Raw genomic sequence first — 23640 nt, 5'->3', positions numbered from 1 at the left:
TTTGGCCTATAACAGAGACTGCTATAAATCATATTTTCTGAGCTAAGAGCAGCTGTAAAACACTAATGAAAGATTCATATTTCTGTCATAAAATATCTGGCCAAGTTGTTCCTGCATATCTGACAACTGACAAAATTTATCATGTTGGTAGCTTAGCACCATAATAAATCTCTCAGATGTCTGCTTCATAACACCGCCCATCATAACTCCATTTTTGGAAGAACACCACCACTGTTTCTAAATGCAATTTCACCTCAAGACTCATCAGTGTAGAGTTTATCAGAGTGAGGATCACACTTCCTATGGAACATCTTAGAGCTGAAGGCCTTGGCTTTATCATGGTATGTGGGATACAATAGAGCAGCATTACACCTGGGTCACATTGCGACGCTTTCGGTCTATCTGTGGAAGATTGGGCTGGTGAGCTGCGGGCGTTGGCGCTGGGGAGGTGTGAGCCCGAGAGAGCAGGTGACCTGTGAGAGGCTCGTCCCAGGTGGGAGCGTAACTATTATACTCGAGTCTTGAAGAAGCACAGTTGCAGGTGTTCTCCTCGTGCGTGCATGGAGGGTACACCTGTGATTCGCCGCCTCCCTCGCCTTCAGACGCTAGCCGGCTGCTTGTTACTGTTACGTCCGGGAAGGGCGCGTGGGGAGACAACCCGTTCGCTTTGTAAGCCACAGGTCCGTCTTCAGCCACCTCGCTGTGAACTGACATTCGGCGTTCGTGCTCTTTTATTAGTGTGGTTGGTCCCCAAGACTGAACTGGGGAGAGGGGGGGACCGTCTCGTGCAGTTCCTGGATCGTCCTTCACTATACTATCTAAGGATTCGTGGCTGCCGCCGCCCTCCTCCATGCTCAGGGTTCCCGGTTTAACTATGAGGTTACCGCTGCCTCCTCCCTCTCGTGCCTTCTTCACGTCTTTCTCATGATGCTGCTTACGTCTTTTGGTATAACAGTAGCAGTAAAACACTACTGTAGCCACCACTATCAGAAATCCACCGATGCTACCCAGGATCACTGCTACGTCCTCAAGTTGAAACTCTGTCTTACCAACAGGTCGACCAGACCCAAGCTCTGACGGCATCGTGTAGTTCCCTAAAAAAAAAAGAGGTGTACTTCAATGAACTATGTAGCAATGTTAATGTTTATACCCATATATGCTCGCCTACGAAGTATCTGTTTTTGTTCAGTGATACAAACCTCCAGAATGACATGTTACATGGTGAGAGAACATAAGAACATAAGAACGAAGGAACACTGCAGAAGGCCTACTGGCCCATGCGAGGCAGGTCCAAGTCCCTACCGGCTTAAGCCAATGCACCCAACCTAGTCAGGTCAGGTCACATTGACTTAAGGGAGGAACACGGCAACCGACCTGTTAGCACAAGCTATCAGGTCTAACTCACACCCACCCACATCTACTCATGTATTTATCCAACCTATTTTTAAAGCTACACAACGTTCTGGCCTCTATAACGGTACTTGGGAGTTTGTTCCACTCATCCACAACTCTATTACCAAACCAGTACTTTCCTATATCCCTCCTGAATCTGAATTTTTCCAACTTAAAACCATTGCTGCGAGTCCTGTCTAGGCTAGATATTTTCAGCACACTATTTACATCCCCTTTATTTATTCCTGTCTTCCACTTATAAACCTCAATCATATCCCCCCTAATTCTACGTCTTTCTAGAGAGTGCAGTTTCAGGGCCCTTAGTCTATCCTCATAGGGAAGGTTTCTGATACATGGGATCATCTTTGTCATCCTCCTTTGTACATTTTCCAGAGAATTTATATCCATTCTGTAATACGGTGACCAAAACTGTGCAGCATAATCTAAATGAGGCCTAACCAAGGATGTATAGAGTTGAAGAACAACCTGAGGACTCCTATTATTTATGCTTCTTGATATGAAGCCAAGAATTCTATTAGCTTTATTGCGAACACTTATGCACTGTTGTCTTGGTTTCAGATTACTGCTAACCAGAACTCCTAAATCTTTTTCGCAATCCGTAATATTAAGATCTACATTATTTAGTTTATATGTGGCATGGTTATTGTCCTGTCCAACATTTAGAACTTTGCATTTGTCTATATTAAACTGCATCTGCCACTTCTCCGACCACTGCATCAGTCTATTCAAATCTTCCTGGAGTGCTCGAATGTCCTCGTCAGAATGAATTCGACGGCCTATTTTGGTGTCATCGGCAAACTTGCCGATGTCGCTCTTTATGCCCTCATCTATGTCGTTTATGTAGATTGTGAACAGCAGGGGGCCCAACACTGACCCCTGTGGAACACCGCTCGTGACGCTTCCCCACTCTGATTTCTCCCCATTTATGCAAACTCTCTGCTGCCTATTTGTCAACCATGCCTCTATCCAGGAAAAAATTTCTCCTCCTATTCCATGTGCTTTAATTTTCCTCAATAGTCTCTGATGTGGGACCCTGTCAAAAGCCTTACTGAAGTCCATATACACAATATCATATTCATTACCATGATCTACCTCCTCAAATACCTTAGTGAAAAAAGTTAATAAATTCGTAAGGCAGGAACGCCCCTTTGTAAAACCATGCTGAGATTCGTTGATTAATTTATGCTTTTCAAGGTGGCTACGAACTGCCTCGGCAATTATTGATTCCATAAATTTTCCCACTATGGAGGTTAGGCTTATTGGTCTATAGTTCGAAGCTAAGGACCTGTCACCTGTTTTGAAAATAGGTATCACATTTGCCATTTTCCACTTATCTGGCACCATGCCAGTTTGTAGTGATATGTTGAAAAGATTAGCCAAAGGTGTGCTAAGCTCCTCTTTACATTCCTTTAGAACCCTTGCATACAGTTCATCAGGGCCTGGGGATTTGTTAGGTTTTAATTTATCTATTTGCCTAAGGACCATGTCACTTGTGACCCTAATAGTGCACAGTTTATTATCGTCCTGTTCTACATAATTTATCATTACTGGAATATCGCTGGTATCCTCCTGTGTAAAAACTGAGAGGAAGTATGTGTTAAAAATTCTACACATTTCCTTATCACTGTCAGTGAGCTGACCCGAGGAACTTTTGAGTGGGCCTATCTTGTCCCTGATCTTACTTCTGTATACCTGAAAGAATCCTTTTGGGTTAGTCTTCGATTCTCTTGCAACTTTAACCTCATAATCTCTTTTTGCTTTTCTAATTCCCTTTTTTATTTCTCTCTTTAACTGAATATATCGATTTCTTAATTGCCCCTCTCCTCTTTTGATTTGCCTATATATGCCTCTCTTTTGACCAATCAGATATTTTAATCTATTGTTCATCCATTTAGGATCATTTTTGTTTGATCTGATTTCCCTATTTGGAACATAATTTGACTGGGCAGCTAGAACTATGCCCTGGAAAGCATCATATCGGCAACCATCACCACCTACCTGACCCCTAGTCAGGTCATTCCAGTTCAGCCCACCTAAGTAATTTTTCAGTCCTATGAAATCAGCCAAGCGAAAGTCAGGGACGGAGACTTGATTGCCATTATTAGGGGAATTCCATGATATGTTAAAACTGAGTGATTTGTGATCACTCTCCCCAAGCTCATCATTAACCTCAAGATTATTAATTAGTGTTTCCCTACTGGCAAGAACCAAGTCAAGGAGGTTATTTCCCCTAGTTGGCTCTGTCACAAACTGTTTTAAAAAACAATCCTGGATCGTATCAAGAAAGTCACCCGACTCTAAATTTCCTGTCAAATTGCTCCAGTCAATCTGTCTATAGTTGAAATCTCCCATTAGCACAACATTTTCGTATGTAGATGCCTTACGAATTTCGTCCCATAGAAGTTTACTGCACTCCCTATCAAGATTTGGGGCCCTGTAAATCACACCCAAAATTAGTTTTTCTCGGCCCTCGAGAAGCTGTAACCAAACAGATTCAGTGGCTGACGCTTCTAATTTAATATCTTGTCTAACACAACAATTTAAATTGTCTCTGACATACATCGCTACTCCACCACCTTTCCTGTTGACCCTGTCAGTGTGGAATAATTTATAGCCTTGTATGTGACATTCAGAGGGCATCTCTCTATCTTTCAGATTGAGCCAGGTCTCTGTTATAGCAATAATATCTATGTTTCCTGCACTTGCAATTAATCTTAGCTCATCTATCTTATTTCTAACACTCCTGCTATTAGTATAGTAAACCTTAAGGGAGCTAGTCCCTTGCTGCCCTCTGCTGTCCCCCTTTGTTTGCTGACCTGTTCTATTGTCTTTATTTATAACTTCATGCTGAATGCCTTTTATACATTTACTGTTTCCAACCCTAGTGTTGCAACCTGCTTGTTTCCCACACACACCCATACCTCTATCTTCCATCAGTTTAAAATCATAGGCATTTCACCAATGGCCTTCTCAATCGAGTCTGCAAGTGCTACCACCCCTGCCCCAGAGAGATGAACCCCATCCCTTGCATACATATCATGTTTGCCATAAAAGTTGTTCCAGTTGTCAATGAATGGGATTGCAAGTTCCTTGCAGTATCTGTCTAGCCAGCAATTTACACCAATTGCCCTAGACAACCATTCATTTCCTACTCCCCTTCTAGGCAAGATGCTACATATGATTGGGATCCCTCCCTTAGACTTAATGAAATCTATAGCTGACCTGTACTTATCTAGCAGCTCTTCTCTCCTACCCTTCCCAATATCATTTCCACCAGCACTGAGACAGATAATGGGCTTGTTCCCATTACCTGACATGATATTATCCAGTCTGTTGACAATGTCCCCAACACCAGCTCCAGGGAAGCACACTCTATCTCTCATCTTCTTATTCCTATTACAAAAAGCACGGTCAACATATCTTACCTGAGAGTCACCAACCACAAGAATGCGCTTACCTTCATTAGCAGGGGCAGTAGTACCCTTACCTTCACTGGCCACTGAAGTACATTCATCCTGGAGAACAGAGAAGCGATTTCCTACCTTCAGATCTTCACTCTTAACTTTCCTTACTCTGATGCGCCTCCCATTACTGTGAACAACTCGCCACTTGTAGCAGGTGCTGGCGGACACCTCACTGCTGGTAGCCGTTGCTACCTCCCCACCTACAGCCTCCTCACAGTGAGAGACAGACTGCACCTCACTGCTAGAAGCCTCATTCCCCACATCTCCAACCACCTCACACTCTCTCCCAGGCCCATTGAGGTGGACCTTCAGCCTCCTAATCTCCTCCTGGAGAAGCAAGACCTCCTCCTTCAACTCTCCAACCTCAGTTTTTAAAACACTGCAGAAGCAAGCCATGCTTTGTAACCGTCCACGCTAATCCCCAAAAGTACCTGAGGTAGTAAGTGCTGGGTGAGTCCTGGTAGTGATCTCATAGGTGGTGGGCGGACGTGGCACCCAGAGCGCTGCAATGTTGCCCACTCCGCCCATATTGTTAGCTTCATCCACCGCCCGCACAGTCACAAACCACAGCTACCCAAGAAGACAAAAAATTTATATCCTTTATTTTTCCACAATTTTTTTTCTCTCGGAATATTGTAACATGTTGCAGCCGAAAAATATTAAAACATTCGGAAAAAAATAGACTTCTTCCAAAGACTCAGATGATACAAAAGGACATGCATATTTATCAAGGACTGAGATGAATGTTTAGTAACATCAGCCACAAATAAATTTGCAGTTTAGTCTGACTATTGAGCGTACTGACCTCCTCGTATCTAGTGAAGTGCAAATTAGTGGTGTGGAGTGTTCCGGCTGGGAGTGGTTGAGGAAGACCAGTTAGTCGGTCTCCCTGGAAGGCCCTGGCTTCCTTCCAGAAAGGCGCCACCACGGCTTCGTAGTGGTGAGCTCGGTCCACGTCCCAGTCGTCCCCAGGAGCCGTCCAACGCAGCTTAATTTCGTGTACTGTGTCATTAACCTCCACGCGGAGGTCCAGGATGCGTGAGGGTGGGACGTTATCATGGTGGGTAGAGAGGGATACCACCTCCAGCACTCCCCAGGTGACGTGCCGCAGGAAGGGCGGGGCACGGCGTGTATGCACGTAAGGTAGAGCATAACCACAGCACGTCTGCTCGCTGTTCCAGGTGTCGTAACCATGTTGGTGAAAAAAAGGCAGGTGCGAGGCTAGGCTCTTGTGATGGCGCGTTGGGGGTCCCTTAGCTACGGATGCCAGCCCGCTGTTGTAGTCGATGTCAGCACTCAGAAGATACCGGCCAGGACTCCCAGGAAGCGGAGGTAGGTATCGAGAGTACAGCCCATCTCCTTTGGTGATATCTGGGTCTGCCATAGTAAAACACATGGTATAGCACATACAGCATTCTTTAATTATAAATCTACAAATATACTTGCATGCAAAAATATGAATGCTTAACACAATGTAGAAATTAATTGGATATTATGTTAAGGTACAGTATTGTAAATGTTCAGCTAGGATTTTTAAATATTATTTACACGGTATACAAACAAAACGCTTTAATAATTCCTCACCAGCGTGGCTGTCGTGCTCTAGTTCAAACCCTAATAATTATTTTCTTCAAGAGTGTATAAACTGAAAGGCATCTCTCAATTTATAAACAATTGAAATTTACTTCAATCTGTCTTTAAATGTTGTAGATTAAGGTGGCGGTGAACAGATGACATGAAGTCTTAATGTTCATTGCACATAGAAGAGACGAGCTTACGACGACGTTTCTGTCCGACTTGGACCATTTACAAAGTCACACTAACGAAATGTAAATGGTCCAAGTCAAACAGAAACGTCGTCGTAAGCTTCTCTCTTTTATGTTACGAGTTATTTGTGTATCGTTCCAGTCACGGTATTGTGCCTTTATTTGTTATTTAGCAGAACAAGGTTGTTATAAATGTATCGCCAAAACTATGTACAATGGATTATTAATTTATGTTCCTCCCTCATCGTTCCCAATATAAAAAAAAGAATGTGTTCCGATTTGGCATAAAAAAATGAAAGTTTTGTTTTAAAACAATCAAATCTGGTGTGCAATAAGTGAAAACAACTTTGACAAATATTTAAACAATCTATTTTAGAGCCGATGAGAGAAAGAGAATGAATAATCGAAGTGACTGGCAAAGCGAAGTAGTATATTGTACTGATAACATTATATCCGTAACAATGATAGCAAAATAAACTGTCATTTGAACAATTAAAGACAGAAACACTCAGGAAAGTGACCGTAAAAAGAACGTTCAGAGATTGCAGCTTGTATAGGCAGCAGTGTACATCCAACCCTGTTTAAATCATGCCTAGATGTGTGCGGCACACATATGTAGACATCAGCAATGAAAAGTCAACAATGATGCTTTACCACCTATGCCGTTGTCCCACAAGTCAAGGAAGATGGGATGGTAGTTGCTGCCAGTGGCGTTGGTACCCAGTCTCTGGAGTCTGGCTACAACGCGGGCGTCCATGATGGGCGCCACGCCTGCCTTCACTTCTGCATAGATTATTACGGGCGTGGAGGGGTCGGAGGAGTTAACCGGCTGAGAGCCTGAGCTGGTCCAGAGGCGGACTTGCAGACCTGTGGAGGTGTTGCGCTTGGCAGTGACCTGCACGTAGAGACCCTGGTGAGAGTCTGCTCGGTTCTCTACGCTGTACGTCCAAAGACCACGCTGCCAGGAAGAGTAAAGTTACTACATATTTTTGAATGCTCTTAAAGTTATTATGTTATGGTATTTTACACGCTCTTCATTCATATATAACAGAAATTTCTAAAAGACTCCCAACTGTCCTCAAGAAAGAACTTTACATATCTCCCCAGACAGTTCCTGATCAACTGAGTTGTGGTGCTTACGTTAGATAGCAGCGTGCAATTAGTGGTAATAGTTTGACTGAGCACGTTATCATCCAGGAGGTTTGATCCGAGCTAGGGAAGTAGAGATGATAAAACTCGAAACCATCGACAGGTAGGATAATGATAAACTAGCCGCCATAACTAAGAACAGTTTTTCGAAGTCTCTTCCTACGCAAAAATCCATAAATAATTCTTTCCCTGGAGTCACCTGAAGATTTATCTCGCAGGGCAAAACAGTTCAGTACAGTTATACGACATAGAAATCATGTTTTTTGTATAGCTTTTCGGGAAAGTTCACTTGAGAAGTGATTCCCAGGTTTAATGATTTAAAATTTAGATAGGCTACGCAAAATAACCAAAATTAACTTGGGTTAATTTTACCATAGTAGAGCTGAGTTGCTTAGTTAATTTTGGCACAGTATAGAAATAAAGCCGGCATTCCCTAAATCTGAATCGGGATGTGGAATCATCAGGTAATCCTTTCCCTCAGATATAAATGTCTATATTACATATTATTATTATTATTATAATAAAAAAGAAGCGCTAAACCACAAGGGCTATACAGCTCTATATTACATAGAGTTAGTGTCACCTCTGCCTTTTCCAGGATGATGAAGATCATGTTGACATCACCGTCTTCTTCCTGGACGTTGACGGAGGCGATCAGCTGGCCAGACGGTGCTGTCAACTGGATGGCGTTGCCTACGTGGTTCAGGTCGTAATAGTAAACAGAGAAGCGAGCGTTAGGGCCAAGCGAGTCATCTAGAGCGAAGGAGCCAGCGGACATGGAAGCAATACCACCAGGGTAGGCAGCGCTGTGTACCAGTACAGGAGCTCCGGGGGCTGAGGAAGGAGCGCTGCGTTGCACACTTGCTAGTAGGGCGTCCATCAGTGCAACCATCATCTTCACTTTCGAGTCATTACCAACACCTTCGTCCATAACGGTGAAGATGGAACCTCGGGACTGTTCGACCAAAACCTCAAGTCCATGAGAGGCAGTAGCGGCGCCCCGGCGCTCAGTTAGCGGATACAACACCACTTCAATTCTTAGGTGTCGCTGCTCTGCTAAGTTTCTCATCTGTTTCACCTCACGTTGCGGCGTCGGACCAGAACCAGTGGTAATTAAGATTACAGTGGCACCGTTTTCTTTCTTGTTGGTGTCGTCGAGAACCCTTAGCGCCTCCTTCAGCCCGCAGAGGATACATTTGTGACTCTCAGGAGTAGTTGAAGGGTTGCGGGGTAAGGATGATCCCACTCGTTGCCTCATATCCGAATCTTCACTTTCGATGAAAGTGAGAGGCGCCACAGTTCTCGCTACGGAGTGGAAAGTAACCACACCCACATGAGCTCCGTCTGGCACGTCGTACACGACTACACGACGCATCGCCTTCCTCAGGAACTCCCACCGCCGCTGTCAAAGAAAAAAAAATGTCCATCGGACAAGTACTTTGAAAAAATGTTTAATTCATGCTAAGCGCTAAACCCATGTGAGTCATTCAGCGCCAGACGTAATGGAGGCTTGATCCTCCGTCTGCTGAGCGTGAAACAGACGCGATTCCTATTTGTTCCTTGAGTAAGTACGCATGAGGAGCATAACTAATCTAAAAAAAACAATCTTTCACAAGTTATGAGTAGTGTCATACTTATGTCAAAGTATTATTTATTTCAGGATGAGCTCTGAGTACGAGGCAAAATATTTCATAAAGAACTAATGAGCAAGTATGTGCCGCCAGATAGCAACCAATGACATACTATTTCCTCTGGCTTTTGTGCACAATTATGTGTGTGCGTTCACTAAAAAAAATCCCTTTTGTGCAACACTGACCTGGAGGTTCATGGTGGCCGTGTCCTCGATGACGAAGACATATCTGGGACTCGCTTGCTGGACGAACCTCAGCATCGGATCCAGCCCCCGGCTACCATTACTGGCGGAGTTCCTGCAATTCACAAAGTCTTCCAGACCAACACCAGTAAACATGAAAAGAGCGAGTAATGCAAGTCTGGGTGAGTAACTTTGGGCCTAACATGCGTTAGTAATGTTGCAGACGAGTGCCTAATGTCTGCATTCATTGAGTCTTATGATAGGTTTTTGGGTTTTATTAATTATTACTCCATGATCTTTCTTTCTGTCAAATGTTCTTATGATGTTATTACATAATTAATAATTTTCACAAGTCGCTATTTTTATTTATTATTATTATTATTATTATTATTATTATTATTATTATTATTATTATTATTATTATTATTATTGATAATAATAATTATATAAAAACAAAAGTTGCTATACCCTTTTACGGCTCATACGGTACATCAGTCATATATAATTAGAATTAGAACTGCTTTATGACCCATAGGGCTTTAGCGCTTGTGGACGAGATGTCAAAAAGGTTGGTAGAAACTAAATTATAATTATTTACAATCATGTTAATATTTCCGTAAAAGAGTCAAAACTGAGTACACTTATTTTGTTCGAATCATAATTGTTGTCCTCCACAGCTGGCTCACCAACTAGGATTAAGATATTGAACAGTATATATACTCTGGACGACGTTCATATTTCAAATGTATTCACAACGACATTATTCTTTGCTCTTTTATACAAAAAAAGGAGTGTCGCTCATTTTTCAAAGTTTGTTTGATAAACGATCATGCGCGGTATAAGTGCCTGTTGCACTAGGCAACTAATATTGTCCTAACTAGAAATTCTACCAGGTGAAGGAAGTATCAGAAGTGAATATTTTCCTGAAGTAAAAGGTCACATAAATTCATCCTTTATTCCTCAGACAGGTTATATGTCATTCTGGTGACCCTTTGTGCGGGCACAAGCAACAGCGGATCATATACATAACTGAACACGTAATGCAATATATCTATTTACTATATCCTGGCCCCCAGCTATGATATGTTGAATATAATTTCCAGAGCTTCTACACATGCATTACTGTTTTGGTAACATTTACAAAATACTGTTGGTATTCTCTGTGTGTAGAAGGTTCATCATCGTCAGCCTCGCCTGGTACCATACCAGAGAGCATGTGTTGAGGGTCCCCTCTCCTTCGTTTATACCAGCATAACTAGTTTTTACAGTGTTTGTGGCCTTCTTGGCAATATGGGTGAGCGTATGAGTGCACATACATGTATAGGTGTGTGTGTGTGTGTGTGTGTGTGTGTGTCCAGAAGAGGATTTTTACTTAGTAACCACTACCACCCTGCAAAATGGGAGAAGACTTCTCTGTCCCGGCACTCACCGTCCACCAGCGAAATCGGGAGTCTGCTGGATGATCTGCCAGGCTGAGCGGCCGCCACACAGGGAGTTGTGCTTGGTGGGTGCTACTCTGTTGTGCGTCTTGTCATTGCAGAACTGTCTTACCTGCCGACACACCACCACATAAGTAACACGTTTGCACTACGACAGAGGGGTAAAACAAGTTTTGTGTTCAAGGAGCTTGGACTTGTAGCAGGTATGTGTGAGCGTTTTAGATAGGAGTGAATGGATGCGAATGGTTTTTTGGGACCTGATGAAATGTTGGAATGTGAGTAGGGTAATATTTTGTGAAGAGATTCGGGGAAACCGGTTAACCGGACCTGTGTCCTTGAGGTGGGAAGTATAGGCTGATTGAAGTGAAATCTAAGCTATCATATCTGGGCGCCCATGCAAATACACACACACACACACACACACACACACACACACACATATACATATATATATGTATATATATATATATATATATATATATATATATATATATATATATATATACATATATATATATATATATATATATATATATATATATATATATATATATATATATATACATATATATATATATATATATATATATATATTTATATATATATATATATATATATATATATATATATATATATATATATATATATATATATATACATATATATATATATATATATATATATATATATATATATATATATATATATATATATATATATATATATATGCAATAAGATCACAGTAAACAGGTGTTTTCAGAATATGCAAAACAACCACTGTGAAAGAATAGAGAAATTCCAAGCGCGTTCGTGACAATCTTTCGTGATAATCTTTCACAGTGGTTGTTTTGCATATATATAAATATATATATATATATATATATATATATATATATATATATATATATATATATATATATATATATATATATATATATATATATATATATATATATATATATATATATATATATATATATATATATATATATATATATATATATATATATATATATATATATATATATGCAAGACAACCACTGTGAAAGAATAGGGAAACTCCAAGCGCTTTCGTGACTACTCACATTATCAAGGAACTATGAAAGTAAAGCATCCAAGGAAGGAATATAAGGGGTCTGGCCAACACCTCACTATCAGATCCCACAACAGTTAAACACCTGACGCGCGCCGGCCCAACTGGACAGGTCCATCGCACAACCCACCAACAAATTATTCTACCCAAGAAAATTTTAAAAATTATTATTTGTCCAGTGTATTATTAAATTCTTCCCAAATTCTATTAATTATAAATGGGTCTAATTTATATAAACCAAAGGAAATATTCATATTATTGTCAAAACTGCTTTTAATGAAACAAGATTCAATTATATTCCTGTCGACCATGGACTTGCTTGATACTACTTTCTCAACTTTTTGAAAATCAATTGGATGGTTAAAATCTCTTACATGAATAAATAGAGCATTGGAATCTTGTCCAGTTCTAATGCTATATTTATGTTGTTTTAATCTTAGATCGAGATTTTTACCAGTTTGACCGTAATAAAATCTCGAACTAAGATTAAAACAACATAAATATAACATTAGAACTGGACAAGATTCCAATGCTCTATTTATTCATGTAAGAGATTTTAACCATCCAATTGATTTTCAAAAAGTTGAGAAAGTAGTATCAAGTAAGTCCATGGTCGACAGGAATATAATTGAATCCTGTTTCATAAAAAGCACTTTTGGCCGGCGCGCGTCAGGTGTTTAACTGTTGTGGGATCTGATAGTGAGGTGTTGGCCAGACCCCTTATATACCTTCCTTGGATGCTTTACTTTCATAGTTCCTTGATAATGCGAGTAGTCACGAAAGCGCTTGGAATTTCTCTATTCTTTCAGAGTGGTTGTTTTACATATTCTGAAATCACCTGTTTACTGTGATCTTATTGCATATAAACATATATATATATATATATATATATATATATATATATATATATATATATATATATATATATATATATATATATATATATATATATATATATATATATATATACATATATATATATATATATATATATATATATATATATATATATATATATATCTATACATACATATATATATATATATATATATATATATATATATATATATATATATATATATATATATATATATATATATATATATATATATATATATATATATATATATATATATATATATATATATATATACATATATATATATATATATATATATATATATATATATATATATATATATATATATATATATATATATATATATATATATATATATATATATATATATATATATATATATATATATATATATATATGTCGTGCCGAATATGTAAAACTGGTCAATTAGCAAGATCTCATTGAAAATTAAATCCATTCTAAAAATTTCTATTAAACGTTTAAAGATATATTTTTTTCATTAATGTTTATGTAAAAATTTATAATTTTGCACCAAAAGAAACTTAGAAAACTTACCTAACCTTAATATAACAAGAACAATTTATTTTAGCCTAACCCAACTAAATATATTTTAGATTTGTTTACAGTAATTTAATACTAAACAAACACAGTGAAATATAATTTTTTCGTTAGGTTCAGAATGATTTTGGCTAAATTACTGCATACACAAATTTTCACTTGTCCTATATGGCAAGATGAGCGTTGCTATTTAAGCCAAGATCGCAAATTCTGCCTATTCGGCACGACATATATATATATATATATATATATATATATACATATATATATATATATATATATATATATATATATATATATATATATATATGCAATAAGATCACAGTAAACAGGTGATTTCAAAATATGCAAAACAACCACTCTGAAAGAATAGAGAAATTCCAAGCGCTTTCGTGACTACTCACATTATCAAGGACCTATGATAGTTCCTTGATAATGTGAGTAGTCACGAAAGCGCTTGGAATTTCTCTATTCTTTCAGAGTGGTTGTTTTGCATATATATATATATGTCTATATATATATATATATATATATATATATATATATATATATATATATATATATATATATATATATATATATATATATATATATTTATATATATATATATATATATATATATATATATATATATATATATATATATATATATATATATATATATATATATATATATATATATACGAATGTACATATATATATATATATATATATATATATATATATATATATATATATATATATGTTTATTTATTATTATCACACTGGCCGATTCCCACCAAGGCAGGGCGGCCCGAAAAAGAAAAACTTTCACCATCATTCACTCCATCACTGTCTTGCCAGAAGGGTGCTTTACACTACAGTTTTTAAACTGCAACATTAACACCCCTCCTTCAGAGTGCAGGCACTGTACTTCCCATCTCCAGGACTCAAGTCCGGCTTGCCGGTTTCCCTGAACCCCTTCATAAATGTTACTTTGCTCACACTCCAACAGCACGTCAAGTATTATATATATATATATATATATATATATATATATATATATATATATATATATATATATATATATATATATATATATATATATATATATATATATATATATATATATATATATGTATGTATATATATATATCGTGCCGAATAGGCAGAACTTGCGATCTTGGCTTAAATAGCAACTCTCATCTTGCCATATAGGACAAGCGAAAATTTGTGTATGCAATAATTTCGCCAAAATCATTCTGAACCTAAAGAAAAAAATATATTTCACTGTGTTTGTTTAGTATTAAATTATTGTAAACAAATCTAAAATCTATTTGGTTGGGTTAGGCTAAAATAAATTGTTCTTGTTATAATAAGGTTAGGTAAGTTTTCTAAGATTCTATTGGCTCAAAATTAAAAAAAATTTACATTAACATTAATGAAAAATATATATCTTTAAATGTATAAGAGAAAATTTCAGAAAGGACGTAATTTTAAATGAGTTCTTGCTAATTGACCAGTTTTACATATTCGGCACGATATATATATATATATATATATATATATATATATATATATATATATATATATATATATATATATATATATATATATATATATATATATATATATGTCGTGCCGAATAGGCAGAACTTGCGATCTTGGCTTAAATAGCAACGCTCATCTTGCCATATAGGACAAGCGAAATTTTGTGTATGCAATAATATCGCCAAAATCAATCTGACCCTTAAGAAAAAAAATATATTTCATTGTGTTTGTTTAGTATTAAATTATTGTAAACAAATCTTAAATATATTTAGTTGGGTTAGGCTAAAATAAATTGTTCTTGTTATAATAAGGTTAGGTAAGTTTTCTAAGATTGTTTTGTAGCAAAATTAATTTTTTTTACATTAACGTTAATGAAAAAAATATATCTTTAAACGTATAAGAGAAAATTTTAGAAAGGACTTAATTTTAAATGAGTTCTTGCTAATTGACCAGTTTTACATATTCGGCAAGACATATATATATATATATATATATATATATATATATATATATATATATATATATATATATATATATATATATATATATATATATATATATATATATATATATATATATATATATATGTATATACTACCTGAGGCTCCAGTGATTAGCAGCTACCCGACATTAACATATGTTCTCTGACACCGTCTTGCCGCTCCTCTGCCTGTGGCTTGGCACTACTGAACTAGTTATGGCAACGATCCATGTCAGGTAATTTTCTTAAATAAACCAACAAGGAACACCCAGCTTGCTTCAGAGAGCAGTATTCTGTGTCAGTCATGCTATGAATCGTTAAATCAGGCTCTCTGAGTGATGTTGTTCTGGAAGTTGAATAAATGAAAGTTATACGATTAAACAAGTGTTTTCTTGACTTTCATGTTTGTTCTTTCCATAGAAGCTGTAAATCGTAGGTAACTTTAAAGAGAGATTAGACAGAGAAATGAGTGGGTGGGGCTGGGTTTGATTAGTATCTGAAGTACTGAAGCAAATTCTTAAGTGGATGGGAATGGTTGAGAAAGACATGCCTAGTACTGGCCAGTAGGCCTGCTGTAGTGTTTCTCGATTCTGATGTTCTTGTTAGTAAGACTGTTAAAGGAAGATTTTTTTTAATGTTCAGCAGTTTCTCACTACACACACAAGGAGAATGAGTAGGATTTTCTGTAAAGTTTAAAACTGAAATTAAAGTGAAGGCGCTGAAGCATCACTGGTCCTCCTGGGTTTAATTATCCTGCTGTAGATCCCAGGCTTGTCTCTGCTCTTCTCCCTCGGTGAGACGGACATAAGGATACACAAACAACAAAAAATATATAATATTTTCCTCTTACCTCCAAAGACAAATGTTTTAAGAATTTAATAATGAATCCCCATGGCGAGAGATCTTTTAACTCTTATTATAATAAATTATAATCCATAATATACACATCTGCTCTAAACAACCTCCACAAATTTGGAATATGTTTACTCTCGTGACACAATGCATCGATTTCTAAAAAGCGACAAAAATAACCTTTATGTAACTTCCAGCAATAACCCAACATTGCCCAAATCTTTTTCTCTTCTCTTAAGATAAGTTAAAATTGTAAAACTAAAATGAAAATTGTCGTTACTTTAGTGATTCTTCTAATGGCTGCTAAAATCTTTTGCTCCCAGCACCGACCTTGTCAGGATGTGGGTGTGGGTAAGGCGCCCCCCCTCCAAGCACCATGTCAGGATGAACAATAAAATGGTATAAAATACCGACAGGTTGTTAGGTAAGACACATATGCAACAGTTAGGTATCTTTATTTCGAAACGTTTCGCCTACACATTAGGCTTCTTCAGTCAACTACAGAAAAGTTGATAGAAGCAGAAAAGACTTGAAGACGATGTAATCAGTCCATCACCCTTGATGGTGAGTGATGGGGATTCATGCCTCCACACCCACCTTGTCAGCAGGCGGGTGTGGGAACCTCGGGGTCCTCTACACATCTTTGCAGAAGACGAGTGAATGCATCCATAATAATAACATAAATTCCTTATATTCAAAACTGAAGAAGCCATTGGTTGGTGAAACGTTTCCTCAATAAAATTTCCAAAACGTTTCGCTCATCGTAACTAGACAACTTGATGTAACTACAGGGAGAGATGGGAGAATACATGGAAGAAATTTCGAGTATAACGACCGAAACGTCGTCATAAGTTTGTTATATGCGGGTTATTTGTGTATGGTGGGTGACTTAGTGGGAGAGAGATCATTCATTTAGCGAAAAATGGATTCATCATCATTGTGCTGCTGTCCTATTCTAGATGATAGATACACAACCGGAAGAAAACTCTGTCATATTCCATCAACAAGGATGAGGCACAAACAAAATGTGTAAGGAAAGAATAGTCTAATGGGAAGGAGAGTGTTCTAGAGTGAGGGAGGGAGAGTGGTCTAGAGTGAGGGAGGGAGAGTGTTCTAGAGTGAGGGAGGGAGAGTGTTCTAGAGTGAGGGAGGGAGAGCGTTCTAGAGTGAGGGAGGGAGAGCGTTCTAGAGTGAGGGAGGGAGAGTGTTCTAGAGTGAGGGAGGGAGAGTGGTCTAGAGTGAGGGAGGGAGAGCGTTCTAGAGTGAGGGAGGGAGAGTGTTCTAGAGTGAGGGAGGGAGAGTGGTCTAGAGTGAGGGAGGGAGAGCGTTCTAGAGTGAGGGAGGGAGAGTGGTCTAGAGTGAGGGAGGGAGAGTGTTCTAGAGTGAGGGAGGGAGAGTGTTCTAGAGTGAGAGAGGGAGAGTGGTCTAGAGTGAGGGAGGGAGAGTGTTCTAGAGTGAGGGAGGGAGAGTGTTCTAGAGTGAGGGAGGGAGAGTGGTCTAGAGTGAGGGAGGGAGAGTGTTCTAGAGTGAGGGAGGGAGAGTGTTCTAGAGTGAGGGAGGGAGAGCGTTCTAGAGTGAGGGAGGGAGAGCGTTCTAGAGTGAGGGAGGGAGAGTGTTCTAGAGTGAGGGAGGGAGAGTGGTCTAGAGTGAGGGAGGGAGAGCGTTCTAGAGTGAGGGAGGGAGAGTGTTCTAGAGTGAGGGAGGGAGAGTGGTCTAGAGTGAGGGAGGGAGAGCGTTCTAGAGTGAGGGAGGGAGAGTGGTCTAGAGTGAGGGAGGGAGAGTGTTCTAGAGTGAGGGAGGGAGAGTGTTCTAGAGTGAGGGAGGGAGAGTGGTCTAGAGTGAGGGAGGGAGAGTGTTCTAGAGTGAGGGAGGGAGAGTGTTCTAGAGTGAGGGAGGGAGAGTGTTCTAGAGTGAGGGAGGGAGAGTGGTCTAGAGTGAGGGAGGGAGAGCGTTCTAGAGTGAGGGAGGGAGAGTGTTCTAGAGTGAGGGAGGGAGAGCGTTCTAGAGTGAGGGAAGGAGAGTGGTCTAGAGTGAGGGAGGGAGAGCGTTCTAGAGTGAGGGAGGGAGAGTGTTCTAGAGTGAGGGAGGGAGAGTGTTCTAGAGTGAGGGAGGGAGAGTGTTCTAGAGTGAGGGAGGGAGAGCGTTCTAGAGTGAGGGAGGGAGAGTGTTCTAGAGTGAGGGAGGGAGAGTGTTCTAGAGTGAGGGAGGGAGAGTGTTCTAGAGTGAGGGAGAGAGAGTGGTCTAGAGTGAGGGAGGGAGAGTGTTCTAGAGTGAGGGAGGGAGAGTGGTCTAGAGTGAGGGAGGGAGAGTGTTCTAGAGTGAGGGAGGGAGAGTGGTCTAGAGTGAGGGAGGGAGAGTGTTCTAGAGTGAGGGAGGGAGAGTGTTCTAGAGTGAGGGAGGGAGAGTGTTCTAGAGTGAGGGAGGGAGAGTGTTCTAGAGTGAGGGAGGGAGAGTGGTCTAGAGTGAGGGAGGGAGAGTGTTCTAGAGTGAGGGAGGGAAAGTGTTCTAGAGTGAGGGAGGGAGAGTGGTCTAGAGTGAGGGAGGGAGAGTGTTCTAGAGTGAGGGAGGGAGAGTGTTCTAGAGTGAGGGAGGGAGAGTGGTCTAGAGTGAGGGAGGGAAAGTGGTTTAGAGTGAGGGAGGGAGAGTGGTCTAGAGTGAGTGAGGGAAAGTTGTCTAGAGTGAGGGAGGGAGAGTGTTCTAGAGTGAGGGAGGGAGAGTGGTCTAGAGTAAGGGAGGGAGAGTGGTCTAGATTGAGGGAGGAAGAGTGTTCTAGAGTGAGGGAGGGAGAGTGGTCTAGAGTGAGGGGGAGTGGTCTAGAGTGAGGGAGGGAGAGTGGTCTAGAGTGAGGAAGGGAGAGTGTTCTAGAGTGAGGGATGGAGAGTGGTCTAGAGTGAGGGAGGGAGAGTGTTCTAGAGTGAGGGAGGGAAAGTGGTTTAGAGTAAGGGAGGGAGAGTGTTCTAGAGTGAGGGAGGGAGAGTGGTCTAGAGTGAGGGAGGGAAAGTGGTTTAGAGTAAAGGAGGGAGAGTGTTCTAGAGTGAGGGAGGGAGAGTGGTCTAGAGTAAGGGAGGGAGAGTGTTCTAGAGTGAGGGAGGGAAAGTGGTTTAGAGTAAGGGAGTGAGAGTGTTCTAGAGTGAGGGAGGGAGAGTGGTCTAGAGTGAGGGAGGGAGAGTGGTCTAGAGTGAGGGAGGGAGAGTTGTCTAGAGTGAGGGAGGAAGAGTGTTCTAGAGTGAGGGAGGGAGAGTGGTCTAGAGTGAGGGGGAGTGGTCTAGAGTGAGGGAGGGAGAGTGGTCTAGAGTGAGGAAGGGAGAGTGTTCTAGAGTGAGGGATGGAGAGTGGTCTAGAGTGAGGGAGGGAGAGTGGTCTAAGGTGAGGGAGGGAGAGTGGTCTAGAGTGAGGGAGGGAGAGTTGTCTAGAGTGAGGGAGGGAGAGTGTTCTAGAGTGAAGGAGGGAGGGTGGTCTAGAGTGAGGGAGGGAGGGAGAGTGGTCTAGAGTGGTCTAAAGTGAGGAAGAGTGGTCTAGAATCAAGGAGGGACAGTGGCCTAAAATTAGGGAGGGAGAGTGGTCTAGAGTGTGGGAGGGAGAGTGATCTAGAGTGAGGGAGTGAGAGTGGTCTAGAGTGAGGGAGGGAGAGTGGTCCAGAGTGAGGGAGGAATGTATTTTTTCATTTAGTTAAAGTTGAGTAGTAGGGTGTTCAGTTGGAAGAAGGTGTTGTATGTTGGCCAGTGGAAGACATGTCTAGGTGCCGGACTCGAGCATTAACTACAAGAGTAGTGGCCACACTATGTGACTGATGAGAGAAATATTTTCTAACAGACAGCTGCTCTAATAAAAACTAAAAACAAAATATACAGCAATAAATTCACGCATCCATAAAAGCGAATATAAATTTTCAAGGCATAAATTGCTGTCCCCGCCTGTCTTTCAACACGGGCATAACAGTGAATCAATTTGCGGCCGTCCGTGGCGTTACCTCCTGCATTATACTCGGAAAAGTTATATTTATTTAGCAATATTCAGCTTTCACCTGAATCCATTTCCATACGTAACACTTTTTGTATAAAGTTTAAATATTTCACAGAGACGACAAAAAAAAGGTGTGAATGCAAGATAAACCTCAAATGCGTATATCTCACGGGCCACGCAGTTATGTTCGCTAGTAAACACAACGGGTGTTTGGTCGTAAATTTGGTGCATAGGTCACTCCTTCACTCGCGCATGAACCACACTGGCTCCAAATCACGTCAGAGGTGTAAAGAAAACACGAGGCTCACCAGACCACTTAGTCCTGCAACACAGTTGTGAAATCGGTACAGGTCCAGGGACGACATCACGTCAAATATATCGCCTGAGTCGAACATAAACTGAATGACTTTAGCAATATATGCAAATTGTGCAAGTGCAGGAATCTCTTTCATTACCATGTAAAGCATACTTGTAAGACCAAATAAGGAAGATATAGAGCAGACAAGCACTTACGAAAGTGCTTTGTGACCAACGTGTTCTTTGCAATAGGACAACCATGATATATTTTTTACCAGGATTAGTCACATATGAAGTGACGTAAGTAACACCTTTAATATGAATGAATGGAAAGCAGTAGATGAGGAGGAAACGGTAGCAACCTCCATACACCAGATCATATGTAAATACTATAAAACCTACGGGGCCCAGAAATTTGTATTTATTTCCTCATATTAACTCACAGCTGACGGGCTGGTAAAATTGGGACTGTCGCCGGGCTGCAGTGACCCATGGCAGTGGCGGTGGTAATTTACAATACTCTGCCAAACAGCAGGATATCAAGACAGGTATATCAAAAGAATAACAGAACCAGGGTAGCCACTATAGAGAAAGTAACGGAGTGCTTAGAGGGCCAAAATAACATTATCGCTCATGGGAGACTTAACCACAAAGGGACAGACTAGGGGAAAATGAAATCTGCATGGGAGACCTGAAAAGAAAATCTGGTGGAGGTAGGGCTGAAGAAATACACATGCCAGCAGGTCAGGACCATGGCAGGAAAAAGAGTGAAGAGATGATACACTCGACCTGATTTTCATTACTGAGACATCATTAATAGTAGACAGCATATGGGTACACTCTGGAAACAAATGATAATGCAATTTCGAACTTTGACAGTGCAAATGAACCTGAAAAAAAGATTTCAGAAAGAGGCGAGATAGATAGCAGTTTGCAGAGAATGGAACTCTATGTGGATGAGAGAATTCTTGAATTATATAAACTGGAACAAACAGACAGTTAAACAGAGGTATGAAGGAAATACATTCATATAGAGGAATTAAAAGAGGTAGAACCCATTGTTAAATGAAAGTTGTTCAAAAGTGAAATCAGAATGTACAAGAACTTGGAAGAGGTACGGAAAGCAAAGGATGGAAGACAATGGACAAGGGAGCAGAAGAGATTAAAAGCAAAAAATGTAAGAGAAAGAAGAGACGATAACACTATGAGAACAACACAGCGGCTATAACGAACTGAGAATTAAGCATCTACATAGTTCCATCAGAAAAATGAAAAGCAAGAAGACAATCTGACAAGCGATAAAGGTATCTGTAAGGAATTAAAAGGGTTTCTAGTAGCTATTTGTTGATTGCCTACCATATGTATATATATATATATATATATATATATATATATATATATATATATATATATATATATATATATATATATATATATATATATATATATATATATGTATATATATATATATATATATATATATATGTGTGTGTGTGTGTGTGTGTGTGTGTATATACATGTATATGTGTGTGTGTGTGTGTGTGTGTGTGTGTGTGTGTGTGTGTGTGTGTGTGTGTGTGTGTGTGTCTGTGTGTCTGTGTGTGTGAGTGTGTGTGAGTGTGTGTGCGTGTGTGTGTGTGTGTGTGTGTGTGCGCGTGTGTGAGTGTGTGTGTGTGTGTGTGTGTGTGTGTGTGTGTGTGTGTGTGTGTGTGTGTGTGTGTGTGTGTGTGTGTGTGTGTGTGTACTCACCTATTTCACCTATTTGTGGTTGCAGGGGGTCGAGTCATAGCTCCTGGCCCCGACTCTTCGCTGATTGCTACTAGGTCCTCTCTCTCCCTGCCCCATGAGCTTTATTATACCTAGCCTTAAAACTATGTATGGTTCCCGCCTCCACTACGTCACTTTCTAGGCTATTCCACGGCCTGACAACTCTATGACTGAAGAAATACTTACTAAAATCCCTTTGATTCATCTGAGTCTTCAACTTCCAATTTTGACCCCTTGTTTCTGTGTCCCTTCTCTGGAACATCCCATCTTTGTCCACCTTGTCTATTCCGCTCAGTATTTCATATGTCGTTATCATGTCTCCACTGACCCTCCTGTCCTCCAGTGTCGTCAGGCCGATTTCCCTCAACCTTTCTTCGTAGGACAATCCCCGTAGCTCTGGGACTAGTCTTGTTGCAAACTTTTGCACTTTCTCTAATTTCTTGACGTGCTTGACTAGGTGTGGATTCCAAACTGGTGCTGCATACTCCAGTATGGGCCTGACGTAAATGGTATACAGAGTCTTGAACGAATCCTTACTGAGGTATCGGAACGCTATCCGTAGGTTTGCCAGGCGCCCGTATGCTGCAGCAGTTATCTGATTGATGTGCGCCTCAGGAGATATGCTCGGTGTTATACTCACCCCCAGATCTTTTTCCTTGAGTGAGGTTTGCAGTCTTTGGCCATCTAAACTATATTGTGTCTGCGGTCTTCTTTGCCCTTCCCCAATCTTCATGACTTTGCGTTTGGCAGGGTTAAACTCAAGGAGCCAGTTGCTGGACAGGCTTGTAGCCTGTCCAGGTCTCTTTGCAGTCCTGCCTGATCCTCATCCGATTTGATTCTTCTCATCAACTTCACATCATCTGCAAACAAGGACACTTCTGAGTCTATCCCTTCCGTTATGTCGTTCACATATACCAAGAACAGCACAGGTCCTAGGACTGACCCCTGTGGAACCCCGCTTGTCACAGGCGCCCACTCTGACACCTCGTCACGTACCATGACTCGTTGTTGCCTCCCTGTCAGGTATTCTTTGATCCATTGCAGTGCCTTTCCTGTTATGTGCGCCTGATCCTCTAGCTTTTGCAGTAACCTCTTGTGAGGAACTGTGTCGAAGGCCTTCTTGCAGTCCAAAAAAATGCAGTCGATCCACCCCTCTCTCTCTTGTCTTACTTCTG

General features: G+C 40.1%; 1 protein-coding gene across 1 annotated transcript in view; it reads right to left on the bottom strand.

The window, feature by feature from the left end:
* Positions 1–215: 215 nt before the first annotated feature.
* The window catches only part of LOC128689116 (calcium-activated chloride channel regulator 1-like), a 519562-nt gene continuing 496137 nt past the window's right edge, over positions 216–23640 (bottom strand). The window contains exons 3-9 of the mRNA XM_070087280.1: positions 11035–11156; positions 9609–9720; positions 8376–9194; positions 7298–7601; positions 5683–6254; positions 5309–5447; positions 216–1094 (exon numbers count right to left, since the gene is read on the bottom strand). Coding sequence (XP_069943381.1) covers positions 367–1094; positions 5309–5447; positions 5683–6254; positions 7298–7601; positions 8376–9194; positions 9609–9720; positions 11035–11156 — 2796 coding nt within the window. The 3' untranslated portion in view covers positions 216–366. The remainder of the gene's footprint in view (positions 1095–5308; positions 5448–5682; positions 6255–7297; positions 7602–8375; positions 9195–9608; positions 9721–11034; positions 11157–23640) is intronic.

The sequence above is a fragment of the Cherax quadricarinatus genome, chromosome 21 (assembly GCF_038502225.1).
Source record: "Cherax quadricarinatus isolate ZL_2023a chromosome 21, ASM3850222v1, whole genome shotgun sequence".
NCBI classification, from domain to species: domain Eukaryota; kingdom Metazoa; phylum Arthropoda; class Malacostraca; order Decapoda; family Parastacidae; genus Cherax; species Cherax quadricarinatus.
The sequence above is the reverse complement of the archived record's forward strand: the minus strand, read 5'-3'. Positions and strand labels throughout refer to the sequence as shown.